The sequence below is a fragment of the Chenopodium album genome, chromosome 5 (assembly GCF_948465745.1).
Source record: "Chenopodium album chromosome 5, dcCheAlbu1.1, whole genome shotgun sequence".
In the NCBI taxonomy this organism is placed as follows: domain Eukaryota; kingdom Viridiplantae; phylum Streptophyta; class Magnoliopsida; order Caryophyllales; family Amaranthaceae; genus Chenopodium; species Chenopodium album.
In genome coordinates, this window is record NC_137838.1 from 17656362 (window position 1) to 17670489 (window position 14128).

General features: G+C 34.6%; 1 protein-coding gene across 1 annotated transcript; it reads right to left on the minus strand.

Annotated features, from left to right (window-relative positions):
* Window positions 1–556: 556 nt before the first annotated feature.
* LOC145631994 (uncharacterized) lies at window positions 557–12526 on the minus strand. The gene is made up of 10 exons (XM_081684239.1): window positions 12343–12526; window positions 11851–12233; window positions 11519–11655; window positions 9985–10098; window positions 9807–9890; window positions 6824–6997; window positions 4056–4200; window positions 3265–3425; window positions 3059–3185; window positions 557–2923 (listed from the first exon to the last, which is right to left on the minus strand). Exons 2-10 carry the CDS (start codon window positions 12172–12174, stop codon window positions 1010–1012), a joined length of 3180 nt encoding a protein of 1059 aa, XP_081540365.1. The 5' UTR covers window positions 12175–12233; window positions 12343–12526; the 3' UTR covers window positions 557–1009.
* Window positions 12527–14128: the final 1602 nt, after the last annotated feature.

Genomic DNA, 14128 nt, shown 5'->3' on the forward strand with positions numbered 1-14128 from the left:
TTATAGGTTATAAAATATATAGATGTCATTAAAATATGGCAAAAAAATTAAAAAGGAAAGGGAAAAAAAAGGCGGGAAAATTTTTAACCAGGAAATGACAAGTGTCATTCCTAGTTTCGCCTTTAGTATAAGTTATTGATTGATATATATATTTATATATAGCAGCAGAGTTCTTGACACCTTGCTAACACCAATGGTGCACCAAGGCGATAAGGCCTGTTCACATTTTCTGAATTGAGCTGAATTGATTGAAGCTGAGCTGAAATAAATATTTTATGAGAAAAGAAAATTAGGAGCTAAACTGAGCATACCCTAATGGATTAGAATTATGTTTTATTAAACATTACGGACTACAGACTTTATACGGAATAATCCAAGACGCCTTGGTATATTTGTTCAAAAAAAAAAAAAAACCAAGGTATACAGTTCTTAAATTAAGAAGTTATCTTTCCTAAAAAAAAAAAAATTATCTAGCTCCTTTAATTTAGTACTTCGGTAATTTAGTACTCGGTAGTATGTAATAAAAAAAAATAGGCACAAACGACAGGAAACCATATCACGGACCTCAGCTGCAGAGGCTAGAAATTTATTTTGGTGACTAAAAAGCCATAATTTAGACTTCAGAATTGATCAACAAATGCATGGAGAGCAATATCCACCTTCGTACACAAAATCTAGGCTCGAAAATACCTCTCAACGCCGGAACAGACCTCTAACCATAAAAAAGATGAGGAACTCAGATTTCCCACAGATAAAAATCAGGATAAAAATACAAGAAATTGCCTGTTGTAACATATTTTCCTTGGATGAATTAGATGTTCCCATTCCTACTACTAACAACTAGCTATATATACATGGTGTGGGTCTCAGCTGTTGTATAGGTATGTACAGCGGGCCTATCATCCTATCTCTCCTCATGATTTGGCCAAAACTCCACTTATGCATCTCCTCCATACTTCAGTTTCATGGAGGCTCAGTTGCTATCCTCAACAGAGTCCATAGAGACTGCTCATTGATTCCAAGATTTCACGAATGGCTTTCCAGAAGGATCATGTAACGATGAAGGTTGATTCCCCAAGCTCATCCACCCCATGCTGGGATTCTTCAAGGTAGTGGACGCTTCACCACCACTCAAGTAGTTAAATGGAGATATTGTTTGAGGCAAAGTATTGCTTGTCATGGGTATTACACCAGCCAGTTCTTGTCCGTAATTCGTCGGTGGGATCATTTGTTCAGTAGAGTTCACAGGGTTGTATGGACCCCGTGAACGCATATTGCACTGTGAGAGTACACTATAGAGGCTCTGGTCGCTACTGCTAACACTTCCAAGACTTGGGGTAGGGAGGGTTGGAAAAACAGCAGCATCCGACGTGGACCAACCACCATGAGCTCTGTTTTCGGTAGGAAACCAATTATGATTTAACAATTCACCAGAACTCAATGGTGGAGGCTGAATTGGATTTGAAAGACGGGGATTATTCCAGTCTCTCACATTCAGGGATGAAAAATTTTCTGGCGCTGGGATAGCATACCTACTGTTGTCCGAGTAAATGCTATTTTGAATGTTCTCATGCATATATAGCTCACTCTGTGCTTTCTGTCTATGATGATCCAATGCAAATGGTGGCGGCAAATGCATATGGCTCGGGAACTGAACAGCAGGCTCCATGACAATATTAGTTGGACGAAACTCAGAGACAGTCTTTTTTTGCTCCTCATGAAAATTCTCACGCTTAATTAGAGAATGCAGGAGCTCATTTCTATCCCTATTTTGATAAGGATTGAAGAAAGGCATATGACTTGTATGCCTGTTCAAGAGGTCCTTTGTTGTGTCATCTTCAGGCAATGCAGACTCCAGATCAATCAAATGGGCTGTCTGTCCTGCAACTACTTCTGGATGCCTAAGACAGAGTCCACCAGAACTAGCATGCAAAGTAGTGAGTCCACCAGAACTAGCATGCAAAGTAGTGAGTCCACCAGAACTAGCATGCAAAGTAGTGAGTCCACCAGAACTAGCATGTAAAGTAGTTGGATGAGCATGATAAGATTCAGGCAATCCGATTGAAGACCACATATTCTTGAGTGATGAGCCAGGGATTTCCCCAGGATTTGAACCAGTAGCAGAATTGTTATGAGTGTCAAGGTGTGATATGGTGAAAGGTGCTTCAGATGGCTGAGCAACATGCTGGTCAGGTATGGAGCGCGTGTCATTTGTTCCAGAAGTAACAGGATTATTTTCTGCATTCAAATCCATAGGAGTATAGTCCGCATTGTTGTTTAAAGGAGAATCCTCCAATGATGATTTATTCTCTACTGAAGACGGACCAAAACACTCATTGGCTTTTAAAGTGGGATTCAGCAAAGATTGATTCTTCATGCAGGATGGATCAAGGTCCTCGTTGACATTTGAAGGATGCTGCTGCAAAGGTTTATCCTCCATAGAGACGGATGGATCAAACTGTTTATTGACATTTAGAGGAGGATTCTGCAATGATTGAGCCTCCATGGAAGCAGATGGATCACACTGTTCATTAACATTTATAGGAGGATTCTGCATTGATTTAGTCTCCGCAGAAGATGGATCAATCTCTTCTTTAACATCTAGAGGGGGCTTCCGCAATGATTGAGTCTCCAAAGAAGAGGAAGGATCAATCTCTTCTTTAAAGTTTAGAGGAGGATTCTGCGACGATTGAGTGTCCATGGAAGAGGATGGATCAAACTCTTCGTTGACATTTGAAGGAGGATTATGCAATGGAGACCCATTCTTTATAGAGCATGGATTAGAGGCCTCATTGTTATCATCTGACATAGAATCCTGAGTCGCAGACTCATCATGTTGGTGGTCCTCTGAAGTCTCTTGAAAAGTTTTCCCATCCTCATCTTGAGCAGGATCCTCATCATAAGGATTAACCAAATTCTCATCCTGATTCGATAATACATGGGCCAGATGTTAAAAAGATGTGAAAGCCAAAAACCACAAATATAACAATCAGGAGCAAACAGTGGAGAGTAGACCAAAGTAAACCCCAAATAAAGATGCAAAATAATGGAAACGAACCTTAGATTGTACTCCCAGCTTCTCTTTCATTTCTAGCCATAAAGAATCCATGATTTTACGCTTCTCTAGTTGCCTATTTCTCCAGCTTTGTAAAGCAGTTGGAAGATCTTTATTTGCCAGATTTAACCTAGATAGGAAAGATTGTCAGAATTTGGTTTGATTTTACAATAAAGCAGCAGAGTAGGACAGATAATACAGCAACATACCAGTACTCATGGATTCGTTTCTGCTCTTCTTCCACAAACATCTCATATGGTTTTACATTGGAACTATCAAGGCCACCCAGCAAACGGTTAAGAGCCTTGGATTGAATACTCGCACCAGACTGCCTCATACTCTTAACAAGTTCATGCTGCTTCTTGCTAATCTGAAAGACAAACAATGACAGTTGTTCAACCCCCTGATAATAAAATACATGTACATATCTTAAGAGCCTAGATGAATATGATGCTACGATCATACAGCAGTTGCAAAAGGGTAACACCTACACCTGACTTGAACAACAACAAGAAAACTAAGCATCGAGGAACAAATTCTATCCAAAGAGAAGAGAGAACTTGTTAAGATATGAAGCACGACTCAACAGTTCAGTAGAGAAAAGAGAAATAAGTAAGATGAAGAAAAGGGTCAATTGTAATGGATGCTACGAAGGATCAAATAGTAAGTAGAATTCTCTTGTAAATTCACAAACAATAGTAAATAAATATTTGACTTTTCCCCTAGCCATTTGCTATTTGAGTTTACATGTTATTAGCACATAGTCTATAGGCTATAGCTCACAAGATGTACAGGTTGTTAACCTTTGTAGAAGTTTCCTGATCATGTTGTTCATCACATAAGCCTGTTATATAAATGCCTTAACAGTTACCAACGCTCACAGCATGCAATGTTTTACCATATAAGGCAGAAAATAAATATAAAAGAGACCTGTTCAGCAGAACAATGAAGTCACAATCTAACATAACATATGAAATTTGCAGAAATGACAGAGTTTTACCTTCACATAAGACATATATTTGGCACCATCATTGGGGATCAAATTGGGCTTTTGCGATTTTTCTGCTTTCTTAGGTTTTGACAAAACATTAAGAGGCACCATCATCTTCTCATGTTTGTCCTTCATAAGGTCCTGATTGCGCATCCTGTAATACAAGCAATCTAATTGTAATTCCTCAACATCAAAAAGAAGTAAACTATTGATGAGATCATTGACAATGTGACAGGTGCATGAGCATGGACATAAACAAGGCGAAGACAATAAAGAAGGAAGAGGGGAGAGAACATGTCAACCCACTTTCACTCAATGTCTTACATGCAAAACAAAAAACAGCCCATCTCCCTGACAAAATCCAACAAGATCTGACTTAGTTCACTTCACCTTAAAAAAATAATAATCGCTAAAAATAAGTTCAGTTCAGTGAAAATAAGTTCAGTTTAGCAAAAATAAGTTCAATTCAATAAAAATAATTTTTGTTCAGTAAAAATCAGCAACTTTAAAGAAGAAATATAACGGAAAATCAGTAAAAATAATTTTAGTTCAGCAAAAATAATTTCAATTTAGTAGAATTAATTTTAGTTTAGTAAAAATACTTTGACTTCAGCAAAACTAATTTCAGTAAAAATAATTTCATTTTAGTAAAAATAATTTCAGTTGAGCAAAAATAAGGTGAAGTGAACGGGGCCTAAAACATACAAATAAATTTCATCACAACTTCACAGGATTAGAAATGCTTCAAACATGTCTGCAATGTAGAACATGCGAAATTTGGTGTAATGATGCAAGGGTAGATAAAAAAATTGCAACAGGAACATTTCAGCATCTGTAAATATTTTTAAAAAGAAATGAACTGACCCCAACAGAGACTAAAAGAAAATATGCAAAGCCATTGGAACCCTTTATCCAAAATAAGCAAAATTATTATTTACTTAAATGATAACTCATAGCTAGTATTATTATTTACTAAGATGATAGATCAATATTTAAACGTTGATTGATTGACAAATTTAGGTCAATGATTTTTTTTCTCCTAATTTAATTTTTAAACAATAATTTATGAGATCATTAATTATCTAAAATGCACTAACCCTATAGTGTTCAATGAAAATTAAATGAGGATATTCAAGTAATTTTAGGGAACACCACCGCCCCCCCCCCCCCCCTCCGGCTTATACTTCCTCCATTCCCTTAATAAAGCAACAAATACTATTTTAGGATATTTCACAAAAATTGCAACATTTCCTTATGTGCATATGTTTTTTCTCTACCTCTCTCCTCATCACATGGGTTTATAATAGTTTTCTCTCTCTCTCTCATCATCTTAAAAATCGTGCCTACACCCGTTGTTGCGGTATTAAGGGAATGAAGTATAATGGAGATTATATGAGCCTCACGAATTTCTCAAGGTTTTCACATACCCAAAGCATTTTTCTAAGTCGATCCAACCATTCACTAATAAACCCTTTTAAGTTTTAACATAGTTCCAAATAGTTTGTTCTCCTTTTAAAGCTATGCCCTTCAATATTTGTGAATTTCAACTATGTAATGAGTGGATTTCTCCAGATAAACACGCTGAATCAAGTTAGATTCTCGTATTTTTATTGAATTTAAAGTGTGGGGCCTATAGACTGCTAAACCACACAAGCTATACAGAACAGAGGGGGGTATGGTATAGCTCTACTTATTGCTCTTCACTACCTTCTGGCTTACTGCATAGTGCATACTTTCATAATTAACTAATATAACTGTCATGCACTAGCCTCAACCAATCCCACCAGCATGATCAACAACCACTATCCCCCATGCATATTGTTTACCCCTAACAGAATTTAGAACTACAAATTTCCACATTCAGGTCTCCCTATTTAAATCAAGAGTTGAAGAAATGGTTCATATATAGTATAGTATGAGTATTTTTGGAAAAGATATCTTTCACATTGCACCCCTCTAACTCTAGTTTTATAGTGCCAGCATCTTATATTGCAAAGATGCTTAATGAGTCAATGATGAGCTTCTTACACAGATGAGTGGGAAAAAAAAAAAATAATAATAATAATAATTCAATTGTAATAGAATATAAAACTCCAAGTGGGCAATCAGGGACCTTATTCAGCTAACCAAATCACCCTTGACTGATATATTATGCATAGGCTTGGAATGAGAGTCTTTGTCAAGACTCGAGATATTACTTTAGGTATACCAGGACTTCATGGAATTTGTAAAGATAAAAATTGAAAACTTATGTAGAAGCATACACATAACAGACTGTCAAGGGGTGACTCTTTAGATGTGAAAGGGTACTTAGAGATTAAAGTTAATTATAAGTTAAAAGATAGTTGGGAGAATATAAAAAAGAAAGCATTGAACAGCTGTTAAACATATAAAAACTAGAATACACCAATGCTAATGCATGGGATATATGTATGTTTAGGAAAAAAGGTAGTATAAGTGGAAGTTATAGATTTTTTTTTTTTTTCTTTTTGAAAGGAAGTTATGGTTTTTTTTTTTTTTTAAGTTAATTATTTGGAATTTTGGAGTTGCAGGAGTTATTTTCCTTATTTGTAAGTTATGAAAAAAAAAAAACAGTGCATGAGAATTGAGGTATGGGGGTTTGAAGTGTTGTGGTTCAGTGTTGAAAAATGATTCTTAATTATATATAAGGTCAAAAATGAAAGCAAATAGCAAGAAGCATGACATTAACTATAGTCTAATTCAGTACAGAAGATAATGGGAAGCAAACTGATGATAAAGCAGAACTATAAGCTTACCTCTTCTGCATTTCAGCATCTCTAATGACAGACAACTTTTGATTGTCACTATAATATATTTTCTCATCTGCAATTGAAGACCGAGATTCAGACATAGCAGCAACGTTCTCATCAGCTTTGTGAAATTTGTGTCCGTTCACATCAGACAGAATGCCCTGCTCATACCTTCGTGGTCTGTTCAGGAAACAAAAATACATATACTCAGACCAACCAGCAACATAATAGGAGTCTAGGAGAAATAAAATGAGTTCATTAATTCACATAAGATGATTCTTATTCTTCATAAGCTGCACATATGGTTCTGTATTGTCCAAGGAGGGATAACAGTTTGTTCAGTTCAGCTTATTTCAAGTCCTTGATACTTTTTTCAGAGCAAACCAAATAAATATAGATCAGATCAGATGAGATGAGATAACATCAAAGTTCATATCAGATTGCCTTACAAAAACCACAGGTTCATGTATCAACATTGATCCCATTGTTGCTGCTTTTTTTTTCCATTTTTTTTTTTTGTGGGGGGGGGGGGGGGGGGGGGGGGGGGGGGGGGTCATTACATTGTTACTGTTTCATTACTGTTACAATAAAGATTACTATTGTAATTGTTATGGATTTAGAGCAATAGAAATTTGACGATCAATAAGATATGATGTATGTAAGCTGATACATTCGATTGATCATTTTTACTCTCTCTGCTCTCCATTGATCTTCCTATGATCCATTTCTCCACATTGATTTCCTACTTTTGCTCTAACTCACATGAAAAAACTCTATCCTGACCAAAATGTGAAAATAAAAAAGGGACTCACTCACCACTCCCTCCTTTCTTTATCAGCAGAGAATAGGAGGTAGTAGTAGTAAAAACATTTTGCACTAACATAATAAGATATGCTAAAACTACTGGTACAAGTTATGTTGCTCAAATCCTTCCCGTAAAAAGCTAGACATATCCATGTCAAACACCACATTCAAGTCTGATACTTTTAACAAATCCAATAAACATATTTTTATACTAATTTTCTTTGCTAATATATTTGTGAGTAGTAACAGTAGTGGTGGTACTTAGCAGTGTTTTCATCAAGCACTAATTACAAAATCAATAATAACATCAAACAATGATAATATTAACAGTTATCATTATCATAATCTTTAAATTTCAGATAAAATTTAGACAAGTCAGCTTGGATACAATATAGCACATCAAATGATAACTCGCAAAAGCCTGTCAAGTTAATTTGTGCATATGTATTAATCGCACATTTTAAAACAAGTTCCTAACAAGAACTCATAGCAGAACATAGTATGATAACACAACTTCTAAGAAAAATTTCAATATTCAATCGCAACAAATAAGCAGATTGCACAACTTTAGCACATACAACAAGCTAGTATCTAAGAGCCACAGAGAAGTATAAATGCATAAAAAACATTCAGGAAAAAAAAAATCACGGGATTTAAAAAAAAAAACTCACAAATCAAAATTCATGAACCAAATTAGCCAATTTAACCACTGATAACAGAAATCACTCGCCACATTGACTCTTTCCATAGTTTCGAAATATCAAGAATGGTTCCAGGCCCTTGACTACAGATCTCTAAACAAATACATCTATTTTACCACATTAACTCATTCTCCATGATTTATTGACACAACTTTCACCTCATAGGATCACATCCCACAAGATTCCAGGGCAGTTATAACAAAGGATGATGCACAAGAATGACCGGTTGTCTCCACAGAATTTCAACAAACTGTGACTATATATCCAACAATTCAGGCAGTATGAAACTGGAAAAGGATGAAAATATCAACAAAACCCAATCTACTCCATATCAAATTAGCAGACAGCTGAGCTCTAAACAAAACATCAAACATCACGCAGCTCCAATATAACTTTTTGCTCAATTTCCAACCAAATCAGCAAACTTTTGACTAAAAAAACATCCAAACTTAGCTGGACAAACCCAGTCTCAGCCCACTCAAGCACAATAGACAATATATTTCAAGAAAAGAGAAACAAATGATGCTATGGCAGCTAATGTTTCATGGAATTTAAAGCATCATGTATAATGGCCCTAGTCACAAGGGATACCTAAGAGAATACTTCCATCATAAGCCATTATCTTGGGTAAACTAGATCCATTTCACACCCTAGGAAAATGTCCTTGAACACCATCAATGATATACTAAATAATCTTCCTCTGAATATATGTTGTATCTAACAGTCTAACCTACTAATTCATTGTAAACTTATCAAGCACCTAGACCAATAGATCACTGTATAATAAACCCTGTTCTGTTAACTCAAATATTATTTAAAAAAAAAAAAGATACTAAACGAAGGCAGGGCACATGAGCATTATGTAACCTAGGCAAAAGAATGCATAATCCATCACCCATCCAGCCCATTAGAGACTAGACATATCAGCAATGAATAAAGGATCCAAAGAGGGATTCAAATATAATCCCCTTAGGGTCGGTCATATGATAAGAGAACAATACAGAGTGAAATATCAATTATAAACCCCAAAAACACCAAACTTTCAACCTAATATCTCTAGAATAGTCAAATGGCTCACAATCATAAAAGATATGGGCAACACATGATCATAGCACAGCCTTACCACCTATTTATTCAGGCTCCTATACTAATGTCAAACATAGATACAAGTCCAAGAATCGAAATTCATTATTTTATGAAATTTATCCAAGATTTTGGACCAAAATGAAATGTCTGGCATCCATATCCATGTTAAAGTGTCAAAGATCCACCACGAAACACAATGTCTAAGTAAAATAGCTTACGGTAACCCCTAGAAAGTAACTATCTTCACATTATTAATGGAAAAAATAAGGGTAATTAGCAATCAGATCTCCCAAATCAAAATTGAAACCAGTAAAACCTCTTAGAATACATTATTTTTGGGCTACAGGAGAGTCAAGACTGCTTTGTAATAGATAGCCCAAACAGATAGAACAACCAACCTAGAGATTATCTGTTGAATTTCAGCTTCAGGATCCTTTGAGCTTGCACATCTCTGCTTCATGTGTTGCAAATTCCTTATCATGCTGCCATAAATTGGAAAACAATCTATAAATCACAATCACTAACATGCAAAACTTTTGAAGAGAAAGAAAACAAGAAAGTATATTAGGGAAATACTTGTCATGATATTGTTGCAGCTCGGAATAATATGCTTTTTTATTAGTCTTAAAGGACTTCTCATGTTGAAGAATTGTATCAGGGTGAAGATCACCAGAGCAAAGTGAGGTACCCCTGCATAAATTAAATTGCATAAATTCCTCTATAGCCAAATAATAATGTGAAGTATTAACAATAATAACAAAAAAAAAAACTCAACAATAGCAACACCCCAATATGAAAGTCACATAAGGGCTTAGGAAAGTCCTACATAGTTTTGACCCATGAAGCCAAGACAATCAGAAAAAGCAGTCCACTGAAGACCGCATGTAAACTATTTCAAACAGAAATAGTCCGACAATGAAAGGCAACCTATTCCTGAAAAACCTCACATAAAGAGCTCACTTGTTATAGATTGAAACACAAAAGCAATTACTTTTAGTGGAAGCCTAGTTAGTCTGGTTAGTCTTTTCAATGTATAAAAAGGCTCAAGGCGCAATGAGGCGATGAAGGTCCTGCAGCGCCTCAACAACAATAAAGCCTTAGTCTCAAAATGATTTGGGGTCGACTAACATGAATCGTCATAAGGCGTACAATATAAAACAATTAAAGAAATTTTGCCTATGTGCGCCTTAAGTGCGTCTCTTTGAATGCGCCTCGCCTAGAGCAAAAAAGGCACTCTACCCTAATCGCCCAGCACCTAAGCACGCCTTTTTATAAGCTGAGTCTTTTGTTCAATTTTCCTTTCCCCTTATAATTTTGCCCATTTCAGGAATTCCTGCCCCCCTTTGTGACTTGGATTACTTAAAACTTGATTATGTCTGCACAACATCGCAGCTCACCACCGTCGGCTTGCCACTGCCAACTTAGCTGCCCCCACCTCAATCTCATCACACCAAGACCACCACCGCCACCAACCTCTACCAGTTCCTACCTCTCTCACAGCTCAAAAATATTGTATCTATTAGCTCCAAAACTCATCAAGTCACCACCTTGCTCATGACCACAACCAACCGCCACCAAAATAGAAAATATGAAAACTTGGCCGTAACAAAGGCGAGCAACTTTGAGGTTTTGGATCTACAAATCCGACATTATGCTTGTATTTGTCGGTTGGAGCTCAAGGTTCTTGGAATATCCTCATGCCAGCTAAATTGTTCCTGTGATGTTTGGGAAGCTTGGGACATGGTCATGGTCAATGGCATGCGGTGTGCTCAAGGAGGAGATGCAATGGTGAGAAGTTTCAAGGTAGAAGAAGACACGGGTTGGAAAATGTTTGTATGTGCCCAAACAAATCAAGAACTTTGGAGCTTTGTTTCTTTCCTTTCAATTTCTCTCTATCAATTCCCTTCCTTTCCCTATTGATTAACCAAACAACCCTCTTTTCAATCTGAATTTCTTTCCTAGCACATTCATCTAAATTTATCTTTCAATGTCCTAAAAGATGAACTCAAATAGGCTCCAACAAGTTACACAAGGTGATCAATGATAGCTAATTGTGCAAGGCAAGAACAACAACAACAAGCAAGCAAGCAAGCAACAACCATAATCTCACCATTTTTTTAAAGGGTTCCCAAAACAGAAGTTGTCACCGGAAAGCAAAGATTGCACAACTTTATCAGCTTCAACTCCGGGAGGAAGGAATTGCATAAGGACATTTCTCTCTTTTTCTGTTAAAACAGATTGCCAAACCTGCAATTTCGACAACATAATCAACACACACCGAAAACCACAAAGAACAACCTTTTATGACCCGAAACTATCTATAAAATAACAATCATTACTAATCTGAAAAGGAAATTTCCCTTACAGATCCTAGTAATCCCAATCTGCCTAAACAAACAGCCCGAAAAGACAAAACTTTTAACAATTAGTAACAACAATCACCTCATAAGATAGAACTTCAGCCAAATCATTCAACTCAAACACATCCTTCGGAACGACGACGACATCGGCCAACTTAGTATTACTACAAGGCGCAGAAGGATTAAAAGGGCTCAAATGCCTCCAAGAAATCCCAATTTGATCCTCTTTGGCAACAACCCTCTTCCCATTATCATCCCATTTAAGGGATACATGAGTGTTAAAATTAAAATCATATTTAGGCGATCTCAAATCCCTCTTTTTTGCCCTATTATACTGTTCCTGAACCCCATAACCAAACGCAGTATTAGTAGAACTCAATCGTCTTTTCCGTTGATCAGCCGCCATTGCCACCAATTCTAAAACATTCCACAGTGTAGCATTTCACACCAAAATTTCGATATTTTCTGTACAAAAATTGAAATTCAAAAACCTAATTACAAAATTATAGAATACCCAGAAAAATTAAATCACAAAATAAAACAATAATTAAAAGATTTACGAGGAAGAACTTACAAAGAAATCGAATGGAAATAGGTTAAGCCGATGATGATTGAAGATGAGATGAGATGAGTTGCGGAGGAGAGAGAAGGGGGATTAGGGTTTGAGAAAGGCAGACATGGAGGAGGTGTTAAGGGAAAAGATGAGAGGATTGGACATTGAGTTGAGGTTCAGGATCGAGAGAAGCACATCCACTGTAATTTTCTCACACACACACACACACACACACAAAAAAAAAAAAAAAAAAAAAAAAAAAAACACCAATACTCCATACTTTATTTTTTCCACCACGGCCCCATTCTTTAGATCTACTTTGCTTTGCTAAAAAAAATTTGTTTTCCTCTGCTCTGCTATATTTTCAAATAATAATTAATATTCAATAATAATAATTAATATTATATTGATGATAATAACTTATTATTTTGAATATGTATAATAATTATTAATATTAAAAATAATTTTAATAATTATTTATTAATCATAATAATAATTAATAATATTAATTATTAATAATTCAAACTATTAAGAATTAATATTTAATAATATTATTAATTAATAATTTCTAATAATTATAACAATTCTTTCAAAAAAAATAAATAATAATAATAACAAAATCTTTTTATAAACATTTGATATTAGAATCACAATGTGTAGAAACATTTTATGTGGGTATTAATTGTTAGTTCATTGAGTTGAAATATTTTTCAAATCTTTCCATATAATTTAAGAATTAAAAAAAAAAAAAGAGTTTGTTTCAAGTAGTACTTTATATATCATTATTATTTTGTGGGTTAAAAATATATGATTAAGACATATTTATAAGTAAAATTATTATTACTCATTAAATAATTTTATTTTTAAATGTTTGTGAAATAAATATAAGTAAACTCTTGTCTTTTATCTTTCTACTATTAACATATGTTAAATATGGTACACATTTATTTATGTTTTCACTCACCTAAATCAATGATATATGCACTTAATAATAATAATAATAATAATAATAATAATAATAATAATAACGATCACGATAACGATCACAACAACAACAACAACAACGGCCAATTGACCATATTGGTATAAAAGTTAACACCCTTATGACAGATTGGTATAAAAGTTATTGTCGGCGACATATTGGTATAAAAATTAACATGTGGCGACATATTGGTATATAAGTCAACAAATTGCGACATTTACCCCTATTTTCTCGTCGGAGGATATGCGTATGATACACGCGCTTAATTTTAGTGCTAATAATTTTTATTTGACATTTTGTTTTTTGTACTTTTCTCTACTTTTTATATTAATTTAAAAAAAAATTATGAAGTAAAAATCCAAAAAAAAAAAAAAAAAAGTTGAAAGCCCAAAAGTGATGAGAAAGAAGCTAGGGGGAAACGAATAGGAAAGCTTGAGCAAAGGGATATAAGCTTGAATGTATTGAGGGCGTTGGTCATTGAAGCATCACAAGGGTAGATTCTTCTTTTTTTTTAAAAAAAAAAACACTCATATATATATATATATATATATATATATATATATATATATATATATATATATATATATATATATATATATATATATATATATATATATATATATATATATATATATATATCATGTAAGAATCCTCCTCTATATAAGAACTCATTATATATAAGAACTATTTTCAGCCATTAGATCTATTGAGATCTAACGCTCTACATTAACCCGGATCAAAATAATGGCAGTATTGTAATTAATGAAATTTTTATAGTATAATAGAAACTTTATAAAATAAGTCAGCTCTTTCTCTCTCTTTGGT